Source organism: Zingiber officinale, chromosome 2A (genome assembly GCF_018446385.1).
Source record: "Zingiber officinale cultivar Zhangliang chromosome 2A, Zo_v1.1, whole genome shotgun sequence".
Taxonomy (NCBI): Eukaryota; Viridiplantae; Streptophyta; class Magnoliopsida; order Zingiberales; family Zingiberaceae; genus Zingiber; species Zingiber officinale.
Genome location: NC_055988.1, coordinates 114081773 through 114096868, shown reverse-complemented (window position 1 = coordinate 114096868; position 15096 = coordinate 114081773). Strand labels below are relative to the sequence as shown.

At 38.4% G+C, this 15096-nt stretch overlaps 1 protein-coding gene across 1 annotated transcript; it reads left to right on the top strand.

Moving 5' to 3' along the window:
• Positions 1-3605: 3605 nt before the first annotated feature.
• LOC122039906 lies at positions 3606-4520 on the top strand. Its single transcript, XM_042599321.1, has 2 exons — positions 3606-3917; positions 4002-4520. Exons 1-2 carry the CDS (start codon positions 3606-3608, stop codon positions 4509-4511), a joined length of 822 nt encoding a protein of 273 aa, XP_042455255.1. The 3' UTR covers positions 4512-4520.
• Positions 4521-15096: the final 10576 nt, after the last annotated feature.

Genomic DNA, 15096 nt, shown 5'->3' with positions numbered 1-15096 from the left:
CTCGCCGTGTGCTATATGCCTCTGCTAATTAACTCTGTTTCTTAAATGATAACGATGAACGCGCCGTGCAAGATCAGCGACGGCCATGGCGCCAGTAGCCCATGTAAATTTCTTAATTTCCATCTTTTAGCTCTATTCTTTTTTTGCATTGTGTAATCATTCAACGACGATGGCACTTCGATTTCGCCAAGAAAGCACCGAGGAGGATTGGATTCAATAATTAAACAAAAACACAACCGATATATAATGAAACTCTGGTCGCAAATCAAGAAGGAATATGTAAAAGTTATGGTGCAACACGTGGAAGCCACAGTGACTGAAGAGCGTCGTCGGAGTGCTACGTTTCGGAAGCTGGTTGGCCACCGTCAAATTTCTCCGCTGTTTGATGAGCCAGCACTGATCTAAACTCCAATGAACATACCGGCAATTCGCAGTGCATGAAGAGTTATTGGCTTGTACGACGGCAGGCACCCTGCAAATCCATATAAAATAGATCAAGCAGCAAGTACGTAAAAGAGGATAGCTTTTATCTTTTATCTGTACCAGACAAATAAAAACTCCATGTGTTAAACTAATCCTTGCCGTATAATCTTCAGGACGATGACTTTGTCAACAAGTGAACTGTGGACCAGCGATACATAGATCCTTCTAAGCTCCGCATCGAATATAAGCTGATTTTTATGATATCCACCACCGCTAATCTCGCCCTGAGTCCACGGCTTGCCAACGGTTGAAAATTTGAATGAAACCGAAAGGGAAAAAAAAAACTCTATCACTAGTGAGATATTAGTTCCATATTCAAAATTTTATGGTAATATAGTTGATTTATAATGTATCATGAACATTGACGTTATGAATTTATAATGTTTCTCAACTAAATGTAACTTATGTGCAAGCATGATCTATACACATTGAATATCAGACTAGTAGGAAAAAAATTATCTAAATGAAATAAATTAATATTTTACCACATGAATTATTTTTGTTTATTGCTCAAGAATATAATGAAAATATTAATTATATTGACGTTAATGACAATTTTATAACCTCCTGCATAGTAATAACTGATCATTGATAATCGACGGTCATGAATCCTCAGATATTGAATAGTCATTACTTAGTCATTCATCATCGTAACTAAAGGGTGACACTCCTAAATAAAGAGGGCGTGATCTTGAGAAGAGTAAAGAGAAAGAAGCAATAGCAAAGAGATATATATTCTCTTACACCTTCGTTCCCCTAATTTTCTCTGTCATTCATTTTCATTCAGTAGAATCTTCGTTATAGCATTCGAGTACACACTCGGTTCATCACGATTAACTAATTTTTGATTGTCTATGTGGTCTTCTCATATCTTGGAAAATAGACATTCAATGTAATCTCGAAGCACAGTCGAAAGGGATGAGTTATTTTAAGGAAATTAAATTGTGTTGAACGTAAATCTTGACATCACTTTCCCAATTTGGTACAACAACCCACTCGGACTCGGATAGCACTCTCCAGTCGAGCATGTGGTGTCTCGACTCGGCGTACTGTAGTGGAGACCCACTCAGACTTTACTGACTCGGTGGTTGGGCGACGAGTCAACTTGGTAACTGTCGACGTCACTCAGGAGTACTCGGGTGTAGGACTAAAAATGAGATAGAGAGAGTTGAATAACATGCTAAAACTAATCAAAGTGCACTAGAGAAATAAAATACAGAAACAAGACAAAAGGGTTTACTTGATTCACAGTCCAAAAATTATTACTCCAACACTACGATCCCTTGATTATTTTCAAACAGGCAATCAAGTATCAATTTTCCTTCTGATAAACTTTCAAAAGAGAAGAACTCATACAAATGAGAAGAGAATAGAAGCATATACTACTACCTCTTTGAATTAAAATGCACGTGATGAAAAGATTACTGACAACGACTTAGTAGAGATTCGCATAGGTTGTTGGAGAGAAAACTTGTTGGAACAGCAAAACATATGAGAGACTTGAATGTATGAGATTTTTAATTGATCGTTGAGCATCAGGATTCGAGCGTCTTTTATAGCCTTTGCTCAGTTGGCCAAATACCACATTTGGTTGGCTAAATCTGATCTGATCTCACTGATTAAACGCTTGATTTCTGCCTTTATCGGCGGACTAAATCTCTTGTTTGATCGACTGAAGCTCAAAGATGCTTGGGTTCATGTTCAGGTTCACAATCTGATCAAATCGTATCTTCCACGAAAATAGCTTGATCAGTCGATTGATCCCCAAAGTTTCCTTTGAACCATAGTATTGTCTTATCCAATCCTTTATTTCTATATATGTTCGGTCGACTGATCCTCATTATCGATCAATTGATCCTTTATTTCCTTTTGGACTTGGATCATATCTAATGGTGTCTATCTTCTTTGGATCAATCAACTGAACCTCCTTATTTGGTCGATTGAACCTTTCAATCAACCCAAACTCTATTTTTATGTAAAAGAAAGTTAGCATATAAAGATAGTCTTACAAAATAGAGTTAGAAACAGTTATATATATACATGTTTTCTTTTGACAATAAGATTATTTGATCTCACTTAGAACTCCGAGTTGATTTCTCAGTCAGACCATTGGCTAAGTGATTTGTCCCAAGTGAGACATGTCCTCACTGTATTTCAAATTGAAAGGTTTCTCTAAAACTTAACTCACTTGACAAACATCTGGTCCAACTGACATATGCCTTCTACTTAGGTGGTGTTTGGTAATGCAGCTTATCGCTTAAATTAATATAATAAGGACTTTTTTTAGAAAAAAGTTCATTTGATAACCTATTTTAAAACAGCTTATTAGCTAAAAAACTTAACACACTCAGACCAAAAACATAAGCTAAAATATTTAGCTTATTTTTTTCTATCATAACACGGTAAGTTAAAATTAAACTTATAAAGACTTATATACCCTTGTATAATTAATAAAATTACATTCATATATATATATTAGAATTTAGGTTTTTCTTCACCATTTAGCCGCCGCTTCTTCAACTCTCTCTCTCTCAGCTTTACCTAGCTATTTCGCCGCTTCTTCTTCAACTCTCTCTCTCTCTCAGCTTTACCTAGCTGTTCATCTTCTCATGTCTTCATCTCAGGTATCTTCTTTCTTTTCTTGTTTCTTATGATTTCTTATTTCATATTTCATTTCTTGTTTGATTAGTTTAATGTATTTTCAACCTAGTATATAAAAAGTTTTTAACCCCTAATATTATGCATATTATCACGATTTAATATTATTTAGGAAGTTTTCAACCCAAATACATAATATAACCACGATTTAGGAAGTTTTCAAACCTAATCCATATATATATTATTGAATAAGAAGTTTTCAAACCCTAATATTATGCATAATATAAAAGCAAGTAGGAAGTTTTCAAAATATAGAAACTTTTTTGAACCCTAGTTTATAGGTAGTATAAGTATATATATATATATATATATATATATATATATATATATATATTACATCTACATTTATATAATAATAATAATAATCATAATAATAATAATAATAAACATATATATAAACTTACCGATTTTATTTACTTACGTTGTCAAATGTTATTATTTTTTAGGCAAGTAATACAAATAAAATGGTTGATAAAAGAGCTAATTGGAAAGATCCAGAAATTCTGAAAACATTTTTAGATGCGTGTATTGAAGAAAGCACTAGTGGAAATAGGAGTGGAAGTAGTTTTAAGAAACGTTCATGGGATCTAATTGGTAATCTTATGAAAGAAAAAAAGGGACTTGATCTTACTCAAAAACAGTTGAAAAATCAACTGGATTACCTGAAAAGAAAGTACAACATCTGGGAAAGAATAGTTAATAAAACTGGGAATGGATACGATCCCATTAGCAATACTGTTAGCTGGACTTCTGAAGAGTGGGATGACTATACTAAGGTAAGTTATAAGATTTTTAATTAATTTAATAGTGTTATATATATATATATATTATATTCACTCACTTTTGTATATTTTTTATAGATCTATCCAGACGCAAAACAATTTCGATATGCCGGCCTACAATTTGCAGATGAAATGAAGTCACTATTTGATGGTATTACAGCTACGGGGAAAGATGCATGGGGTCCCTCAATGGAAGAAATGCCACCAACTATTCCAAATAGTAACATTACTATTGATGTTGATGCTGAGGTTGAGGTCGATGTTGATTTGGAAAGAGAGATATCTCATAGTCCTAGCATAGAACATTCAAAGTCTAAACGCCGAAAGTCAAACAAATCTGAATATATTGACGAACAGATTTTAGAAACTCTTAAGAATTTAAATGATTCAGATGAGGCAAGCGTAGAAGAATGTTCCAAAGTTCTTGATGATATGTTGGATGAGAGCGATCCTTTATATTTTGTTGCTGGGACAATATTTTGTGAAAGTAAGACATATAGAGAATTTTGGATGCATCTTAGGAAGAAAAGTGATGAAGCTAAAAAACAATGGCTTATAATGGTAGGAAAGAAGATGGGCTTGATATAGAATTATGGTAGGAAAGGACTTTTATTATGTTATAGAGTCCTCGAGACAAGCTGATCAAGCATATATGATTAATTTGCGTGAAGAAATAGGAAATCAATTATTTAATATGCGATTTTAAATATTATTATGTTTTGTGAACACTATCTAAATATTATTATGTTTTGTGAACATTTCTGAATTCAATAACACTATGGGTTGCGAACTATTTATTTATAAGCACGATTTATCAATATAAGCACGATTTATGAAGTTTTCAAACCTGTATAAGCAGGTAGGAAGTTTTCAAACCAAATCAATAATACATATATATAATGTTACGGATATATAGAAACTTTTTGACCCTAGTTTATAGTTTATAGGTAGTATAAACGCGATTATATATATATATATTACATCTACATTTATAATAATAATAATAATAATAAAATATATAAATTTACCGATTTTATGTAATATTTAATTTATACGATTATATTTATGCTATATTAGTATATAATTAAATAAATTAAATTTATTATAGAGATAGTAATATATAAGGGTATAATAGTCTTTTAAACATTTTTAAGATATTAATTTAAGTTATTTATCAAATAGGTTTCAAATTAGTTACTTAAATTTCAGAGCCTCTTATTTGATTTATTTAACTTTTTATTTTCAGGTCTATAAGTGTTCCACCACTTAAAATTTAGTATTCAGATTTCAGACATAAGTTTTCAGATTTACCAAACACCACCTTAGTGTTTGATCAATCCATTAGGATTTTCCTTACTAGACGTCTATTCCACTTGACACATTCGACCTTTCTCTATCTAGTGTTTGATCCTTTTAATCCAAAAAGACTTTAGTACTGCCTAGTATCTGGTTCTCCTAATCCACTAGAACTTTACATGGCAAGTATCCTATACACTTACCACTCATATCAAATATATAGAGTTTAACTTTAAATTCTTTGTCAGACATCAAAATATAAGTTTAATTATTGGCGTTGTCTGTACCAACAAATTCCTCATTGATATTTGGCAACATAGTTTAAAGTTAGAGAAAAAAACACCAGATCTAACAAAGTTTAACATGCTTTTATAAAAATTTGAAATTAAAGTAGTTAATCTTAGATCAAAAACTTGGAAATTTTATAGTTCAAATCTTTGAATCAGAAGAGTTTAACTAATTTAAAATTAGATAGCAGTGTTAAAGTTTAAGTTAAAATAGATCAAGACTTGATACCTTAACTATTGGAGTAATTTTCCCTAAGTCAAGTTTGACCAGTTTGACTAAGTTTGAGTTGAGTCAAGCTTGAGTCGGGATTTGAGTTTTTATGTTTGACAATATATGGAGATTGCTAGGACAATCGCCCGATTGTGGAGATGGTCAAAAGGTTGACTAGGTTGAGAAGAAGACAAGTCAAGTAGGTTAGGGATGACAGGAGACTTGACTAGGTAAGTCCTAAATGGAGGTTAGGCGTGTGGAAGTCCTAACTGGAGTTTAGGCATCTGGGAAAGTCCTAACTGGAGTTTAGGCAAGAGAGAAATCAAGTAGGTCAAGGTTGATAGGAGACTTGACTGGGAAAGTCCTAATTGGATATTAGGCAAAGGTAAGTCCAACAGGAAGGTTGGCAAGAGTAAAAATCCAAGTAGGTCAGTATTGACCAGACTTGGTGGTGAAAATCCTAATAAGTGAGATCAGGCAATTGGAAAGTCCTAGTATAGCTAAGCAAAGGGAAAGTCCTGGTGAGGAGCCAGGTAATTGGAAAGTTCAAGTGTGATCTTGGCAAAACAAGTCCTAGGGTGATTTGGCTAGGAGAACTCGACAACTAGGATGAGGCCGATGGAAGCTCCAGAAGCAAGGCGTGAAGGACGAGGAGATATCCGAGGGACGCAAGGCTGATGGAGGAGGCTAGAAGGCTAGTTCGAGGTTGGTCGGGAGTAGCCAAATGCTAGGCGTGCAAACCCAACAGGTCACGGTTGACCGAGAGTTGGGTTTGGGAAGCTGGACTTGAGTTTGAGTCAAGTCCAGGGTGTTCAATCGATCGGGCGATCGATTGAAGAGGCTCCAATCGATCAGTCGATCGATTGGAGTGTGCTGCGATTGTTGGGATGACCCAATCGATCGGTAGATCGATTGGGGTCAGAAAATCACGAGCACAGAAGCTTTCCCAATCGATAGGGCGATCGATTGGGAGCTGCCAATCGATCAGTCGATGGTCAACAGAAGCTCTCGCGCGGACGCGAGAGCATAGAAAGGCTCTGAATCGATCGGTCGATCGATTCAGGCAGTCTCAATCGATCGGTTGATCGATTGGGAAGTGACCGTTGCGCAGGTTGCAGGCGATGGACGGCTTGGATTGTTGGGTGCTGACGTGACAATCGATTAGGGATGGATTGGATTGATTGGGAGCACTGTTTAAAGCCTTGGCAAAGCGTTTTCTCCGTAATCTTTTGCGCCGTTCTTTAGCGATTCTTCACGAGCTTTCTCTGATCTACTCACGCTAGTTCTTGAAGGCACTTGGGGAGTTTCTCCAAGGTTCAAGAGGCGACGATAAGCACAAGTAAGCAAGAAGAAGGGTGTATTATATTGTATTTTTGTTTCTTCTTCTTGTGTTTGTGTTTGTGTTTGTGTGTGAGTACTGTACGAGGCTTCTCCGCCTCCGGCTGCGATCGAGAAGAAGGTTTTTATTAGTGGAGTGAGCGTGTCGTGTGGATCTTTGGATTATTCGCCTTTTCTTGAGGTGGATACCAAGTAAATCCGTAGTGTTAGCGTTGTATGTGTCTTGTGTTTATTTCCGTTACACATTATCAAGATGAAGCAACCGACAAGCATGACGAAACGCTATTTACCCCCCCCCCCCCTCTAGCGGACATCATGGTCCCAACAATTGGTATCAGAGCGAGGTCGCTCTTCTACGGACTAACCACCAAGAGAGCAAGAAGCTAGAGGAAGAAGAAGATGGACTTGGGAGGTCCACTTGGATGGAACATCCGGATTCCTCCGCCATATGACAAGGAAGACTTCACCTTTTGGAGGAATCAGCTGGAGACATGGTTCCAAATGGATTGGAACCAATGGGTTGTCTTGAGTGACCCATTTGAAGCTCCTACGGATAAGAAGGGTAAACGCCTCCGACCTCGTCATTGGACCAAAGAGCAACGAGAGCAATCGGAGGCGGACAAGGAGGTAACGAGAGTTTTGTATAATTTACTACCTTCTAATATTTTGTTGAGCGTAGGTGAAACCACAAATGCAAGTGATCTTTGGAAAAAGACCATTGCCTATCATGAAGACCCTACAAAAGTCCAAGGAGTGGAAGAGCCCAAGGAGAAGGGCTCATTGGTCCAAGAAGAGAAGGACCAATCCGATGTTGATGAGAGGTCAACATTCGAGGAGGAAAAGGAAGAGGAGGAAGAGAAAAAGAAAGAAGAGGTGGAAGAGGAGATATCTTTCACATCCTGAAGAGATGAAGAAGTGGAAGAGTCCACATCCTCAAGTGAAGAGGAAGAAATAGAAGATCATGTCATCTCTACATTGCAAGAAAAATCAAATGAAGGATCAAGCATCAACCCTACAAGCAAAGGTATAAAGATTTCAATTATTAAAGATAAAAATCATATCATTTTCTTTGAGTGTAGGGCGCATGGGCACTACAAGAGCAAATGCTCCAAATTAGCCAAGAAGAAGGGTCAAGTAGCAACAAAGGGTAAAGAAAAGCTCAAGGAGACCAACCCCACAATAAAGAGAAGCAAGGAGCACATTGTGTGCTTTTCTTGCAATCAGAGAGGACATTACCGAAATCAATGTCCTAAAGGGAAGAAGCCAATCAAAGTTAGAGGAGAAAGCACAAGTCTAGAGGGAGCTTTTAAGAGCAAACCCAAGGTAAACTTTAATAGTACAATTCCTTTTAGTCATGATAAAATGCATATTAGGAATAATTCCTATCATTTTAATACTAATTATCATGAAAGTAGGAAGCATGATGGCACTAATGGAAAATGCATTCCTCCTCATGTTAGAACTACGACGCCTAAGGTTAGGAAGGTAGACAATAATTTAGGTAATAACTCTAAGGATTATAGATATATGCCTAAATATAGAAATGCTCATAGGGGTCAAGAAAAATCCAAATATATTGATTTAATGATGGAGAACCAAGTCTTGAGATCAAGACTTGATAATTTAAAAAGAACCCTAGCAAAAATGGAAAATATGCTTAAGGGTCAAAATGAGCTTAACCTAGGAAAGTCTAGACAAGAAACATCCAATGGCTATAAAGGTTTGGGATACAAACCTAAGTCAAGAAGGATGTGACTTCCTTTCATAGAGTTCCATATAGCTATGGGACCAACCCTAGGTTTAGAGGTTAAGTCAAAGATACTAGGGAAGGAAGCCCTAAAGGTTCTTTTGGCAAGACCAATGTGACCAAGACTTCTAAGAAGTCTGACAAAGTCATAAAGAAGGTCACAAGGGAGGTTATCCCTAAAGTTGATCTAGTAAAGGTGATTAAGGCTCCAAAAAGGCCTAATAAAGTCACAAAGAATGTTACAAGGGAAGCAATTCCTAGAGTTAACCTAGTAGAAGTGATCAAGGCTTCTAAGAAGCCTAGAAAGGTCCTTAGGAAAGTATCTAGGGAAGTCATCCCTAGTGAGTACCTAGAGCATTCAAGAAGCACCAATAGGTTTTGGGTTCCTAGGAGCATATTCTCTACACCCTAGATGTGTTTAGAGAGTATCAACTCCATTTGGAAAGGTAGTTAACCCTGTTGGTGCAACATCCCTCTGGTCAAGGTTGACCTGGGTGACCAAGTTGAGTCTTGGTTTGAGTTTAGATGTTTGACAATAAGAAATTGATTGAAGAAGAGTCAAGTAGGTCAAGGTTGACCGGATACTTGACAGGGAAGTCCTGGTGAGTGAAACCAGGTGAAAACCCTAGTGAGTGAAGCTAGGTGAAAGTCCTGGTGAGTGAAGCCAGGCAGAAGGAAAACCCTAGTGAGTGAAGCTAGGTGAAAGTCCTGGTGAGTGAAGCCAGGCAAGGGAAAATCCAGATGGATCAAGGATGATCGGACATCTGGTGTTGGGAAGTCCAAGTAGGTCAAGGGAGTGACCAGATACTTGGCATGAATAGAAAAGTCTAAGTGGGTCAAAGGGATTGACCAGACACTTGGTGGGAAGTCCTAGCAGGTCAAAGGAGTGACCAGATGCTAGGCATGATGTACCAACAGGTCAAGGTTGACCGGATGTTGGTTTGAGAGGCTTGGAACTTGGTTTTGGGCAAAAACCAAGTGTTGGATCGATCGAGGATCGAGGGCTGCGGATCGATCGGTGGATCGATCCGAGCTTTCCAGAGAGCCTCCGGATCGATCCGTGGATCGATCCAGATGTTCCAATCGATCGCTGGATCGATTGGATTGATTGGAATGGCCGGATCGATCCGTGGATCGATCCGTGAGTTGATCCAGTAGGCGCCGGATCGATCCGTGGATCGATCCAAAGCCTCCCCGATCGATTGGGAACATTCGAATCGATCGGGATCCGACCGTTGGCGTCGATAAAGGCCGCAGGCGTTCATTTCCTTCGACATATCTTCTCCGATTCACTCCAGATTTCTCGCCTGCTCCTCCACAGCACTCACAAAGCTCAGATCGCCAGTTCTTGAAGGATCTTGGAAGTTTTCCAAGTCAAGAGGCGGATCAAAGGCAAGAAGAGAAGCTAGGGTTAGGGTTTTCTGCATTCATTGTAAGCTTTGTGCTTGTATTTTGTTTCCCTTTCCTTCTTCTTGTACCGAGAGTCTTGTAGGGCTTCTCCGCCCTCGGTAGTTACCGAAAAGGAGTGTTTCATAGTGGAGGGTGCGTGCGTGGTGTGGATCCTTGGATTAGTCACCTCCTTGTGAGGTGGATACCAAGTAAACCAACCGTGTTAGCGTTGTGTGATTGTTTCTGTATTTTCCGCTGCACATCTTTGAAGGAACAAGCAACGCCGAGCAACGCCAAGCACCGAGCAAACGCGACGAGCTATTCACCCCCCCCCCTCTAGCTACTTTTGGTCCTAACAAGTGGTATCAGAGCAAGGCCGCTCTTCACCGGAATCATCGCCGGAAGGGTCAAGCATAACAAGAAAAGCTAGAGGGTGAAGAAGTTGGAGCAAATTCTTCAAGTTCAAGATTTTATCAAGCTCAACTTCAAGATGCAATTCCAAGATGGACTTGGATTTGACACAAGGGTGGCTCCACCATATTCATCTACAAGCTTCGATTCTTTGAAATCAAGAATCGAAAATTTTCTTATGATGGAGATAGAGCAATGGTTTGCTCTTATGGAAGGCTTCAAGACTCCAACAAACTCAAAGGGCAAAGTTCTCAAGAGGAGCAAGTGGAGCCAAGAGCAAGTCCAAAGGTGCGAGGCCAATGACAAAGTGACCAAGCTTTTGGTCAATTTATTGTCAAGCACCATCCTTTGCAAAATTGGAGAATTTGAAGATGCAAAGGAACTATGGAGCAAATTGGCCAAGCTTCATGAAGAGATCCCCTCCACTGTACAAGATCATGAAGAATCCGGAGAGGGTGACTCTTTGGAGCAAGATCAAGAGGAGGACTCCAAGGTTGAGAGATGCTCAACCCAAGAAGAGGAAATCCAAGAAGCTTCATCCTCAAGGAAATGCACGAAGGGAACAAGGAGGAGCATACTCCTTGTTTCATGTTCAAGATGATGAAGCCTCCACCTCTAGGATTGAGGGGGAGCAATTTTTGGTGACGCCGGATCAAGAAGAAGGAGAAGCTTCTACATCCGGGTCAAGTGAAGAAGAAGAAGAAGATGGTGCCACCTCCGAAATTCAAGAAATATCAAATGGAGGAGCAAGTGCCATCCCTATACAAGAAGGTATAAATGTTTCAATTAAAAATAAAAATCATATAATATGTTTTGAGTGTAGGGAAAGTGGGCACTACAAGAGCAAATGCCCTAAATTGGCCAAGAAGAAGGGCCAAGTGGCACAAAAGGGCAAGGAGACCATCCCCGGAACAAAGAAGAGCAAGGAGCACATCGTGTGCTTCTCTTGCAATCAAAAGGGGCATTACCGAAGTCAATGCCCTAAGGGGAAGAAGGTGGTCAAGGCTCATGGAGGAAGCTCTAGTCAAGGGGGAGTCTCTAAGGTAAAGAAGAAGGTAACATTTATTGAGCCTACTCCTTTACATTATGGTAAAAAGCATGATAGTTCTAACTTTTATCATTTTAATGAAATTTACCATAAGAATAGAAAGCATGAGGGCTTTAAGGAAAAACATGTGGCCCTACATGCCAAAACTACCCAACCTAAGGTTAGGAAGGTAGATAGACACTTGGGCAATAACTCTAAAGATTTTAGATACAAGCCCAAGAACAAATATGCTCATGAATCAAATGAAAATCTAAAACTAAGGACTTAGTGATAGAAAATCAAGTCTTGAGGTCAAGGCTTGCTAAAATGGAAAGGCCCACCACAAGGATGGAAAATATCCTAAAAGGGCAAAATGAGCATAGCCTAGGTCTAGGAGCACAAAGGTCATCTAATGGCCATAGAGGTTTGGGATACAAACCAAAGGCTAAGAAGGATGTGCCCTCTTACCATAGAGTTCCATATAGTTATGGAACAAACCCTAGGTCTAGTGGTCAAGCCAAGAATACTAGGGAAGTCATCCCTAAGAGTATTTTTGCAATAAATGTGACTAAGACTTCTAAGAAGTCTAAGAAAGTCACAAAGAAGGTTACAAGGGAAGCTATCCCTAGAGTTGACCTAGAAAATGTGACCAAGGCTTCTAAGAAGCCCAACAAGGTCACTAGGAAGGTATGTAGGGAAGTTATCCCTAGTGAGTACCTAGAGCATCCAAGAAGCACCAATAGGTGTTGGGTTCCTAGGAGCATCTTCTCTACCCCATAGATGGGTTAGAGAGTGTCAACTCCGATTAGAAGGGTAGTTAACCCAACTTTGAGGAAATTGACACTCAAGGAGCATTTTCAAGGTTTTAGTTAACCTTTGAAAATGAAATGGAATTATTGATTACTCCTTGAAAGAGTAAAATGTGTCTAATGGTGAAAAATTGATTTTATCTTAAAATGACACAAATTGGGAAAACCTTGAGAAATACCAAGTTGGGATTTTGGTATTCTCTTGAAAATTTAAGGCAATCCGGGCCTTGATTTATGTAATCACTCTTGAGGAAAAATGGAATATGCCAACATTTGAGGACATGTTTATTTTCAATTGGCATACATTAAATCAAGGAAATTAGAAATGCCAATTTAGGCTTTGGCATTCTCTTGTAGCACTTTAGGGCAATCTAGGTTTAAGGTGTAAGTTTAGCTAAGACTTTAAGGATACTTAGATAGTTAATCTAGGTATATTTTATTTATGCTAAATCTTGCCATGATTGTTTGCCCATCATATGCCATGACATCATGTCTAGTTTTGCATTCATGTTTTATTATGAAAAATCCAAAAATACCATGTCATGACATTCATAAATCATGTAGTAATAGGATATTTTCTTTTGAAAATTATTTTCTTTTGATATATGCCATAACATTATCATGCATTAAGTTTAATTCCTTGTAATTAAGGACAAATGACATTTAACAACACTTATTAACGAGTGACATCCTAGGTGGATGTCTAATATTTCTAAAATGCCTAGATAAATATGCATGATCCCTAGATTAGGGCAAAAACCAAAATCTACATCTCACAAAGACTATAAGGTGACTTGTATGTGTTTTGTCCACAATAGATACAAGTGAGATGTTAGGATGATGAACAAAACTCAACATGTTGATTTAGTGCATTCTTTTGAGTTTTTAGGTTCATCAAAACACATAGTTATGTGTTTTCCCATCATTGGGAAAGCTAATGTACAAGTAATGTGCATTATGCCCAAGGAACATGATGGGATATTGGTTTTGAAAATGTTTTTAAAATATTTTTGGAAAACCTTGGTGAAGGCTATCTTTTGATAGTAATCACCATTGAATAGTTAGACACAAACTTGAAGAAAAACACTAAAGTTTTGCAAGTTTTCAAGTTTGTGTCAATCTTTGAAAATATGATGTATTTTCATAGAAAGCTATTTTTCCATGATTAAGTATGCCTAAATAATGTCTACACGAAATTTCATGATTTTTGAATTTTTGTAGAATTTTCTAGGGTTTCAGTTGACCGAAATGGAATTTCAGCAACTATCGAGTCTCGATCGATCCATGGATCGATTGAGTGCCGAATCGATCCGTGGATCGATTCGAATGACGAGTAGAAGCTCGCTGGATCGATCACCGATCGATCCAGGAGTCTGAATCGATCGGTGGATCGATTGAAAGGTTCAATCGATTGGAACTCAACTCCAATCGATCCAAGTTGCTGATTTTGGTCGAAGGCTTGATTTCAGCATCTTTGAACCTCTTTGAGTCTAGGTAACCATTCCAAACCCTAAAATGCATTTGTATACATACAAAGGGTGTTTTCATGTGAAAACAAGGATGGATTGGTTAAGGAAGGCTTCATTGAAGTTTAGGTTGAGGTTTGTTTCAAATTTTGAGTATTTGAACCTCAGAACTTCTAAATTTGGGTTTCCTAAAGGTTTAGGGATTCCAAGTCATTGTTGGTGCAATGACAGAAGTCACCACCATGTCTTTAGGGGGAGGGACTCTTTAAAGACATGAAAAATTACTTTTCATGAACCTTGGAAGGTGGTTAACCTTCTTTAAAGAAAATGCTCATGTATGAGCTTTTGAACTTGAAATGGGGAGTGGATATCCTCATTATTTCAAGTGGGAACTCAAGTGGTTAGATAATGCTCAAGGTTGGGTATTTGTCTACATTGAGGGAGAAGTTAAGGATAAATGAAGGGTATGGGACCTTCATTATCGTGTTGATCACAACGAGTGATGTTGTGAACAACGATGAGCAACTCTTCAGGGGGAGAGTTTTCAACAAATGGATTTGTTGATGTGTACCCAAAATTGGGGCATGGTTTGATGTGTGCCCAAAGATGGGTTGATGTGTGCCAATAGGAGGAGAATGAAAGGACCTATGAATGGGTATAAGTTAGGCTTTCATTACCTAGAGGGAGTGTGCCCTCGTAGGGGGAGAATGAAGAGCTTAATTTATATGTTCATTACCTAGTGGCATGAAGATTGAGGCTATAGGATTAGCCTAACTTACATGTGGTATTGTAAGTGTTATTGTGGTATTGTCAAACATCAAAAAGGGGGAGATTGTTGGTGCAACATCCCTCAGGTCAAGGTTGACCTGGGTGACCAAGCTGAGTCTTGGTTTGAGTTTAGATGTTAGACAATAAGAAATTGATTGAAGAAGAGTCAAGTAGGTCAAGGTTGACCGGATACTTGACAGGGAAGTCCTGGTGAGTGAAACCAGGTGAAAACCCTAGTGAGTGAAGCTAGGTGAAAGTCCTGGTGAGTGAAGCCAGGTGAAAGCCCTAGTGAGTGGAGCTAGGTGAAAGTCCTGGTGAGTGAAGCCAGGCAAGGGAAAATCCAGATGGATCAAGGATGATCGGACATCTGGTGTTGGGAAGTCCAAGTAGGTCAAGGGAGTGACCAGATACTTGGCATGAATAG

Bases quoted from the DNA above. Each gene is read 5' to 3' on its own strand.
- LOC122039906 (XM_042599321.1), top strand. From the start codon at position 3,606: ATGGTTGATAAAAGAGCTAATTGGAAAGATCCAGAAATTCTGAAAACA. The intron at 3,918-4,001 runs GTAAGTTATAAG...TATTTTTTATAG, and splicing joins AGTGGGATGACTATACTAAG to ATCTATCCAGACGCAAAACA.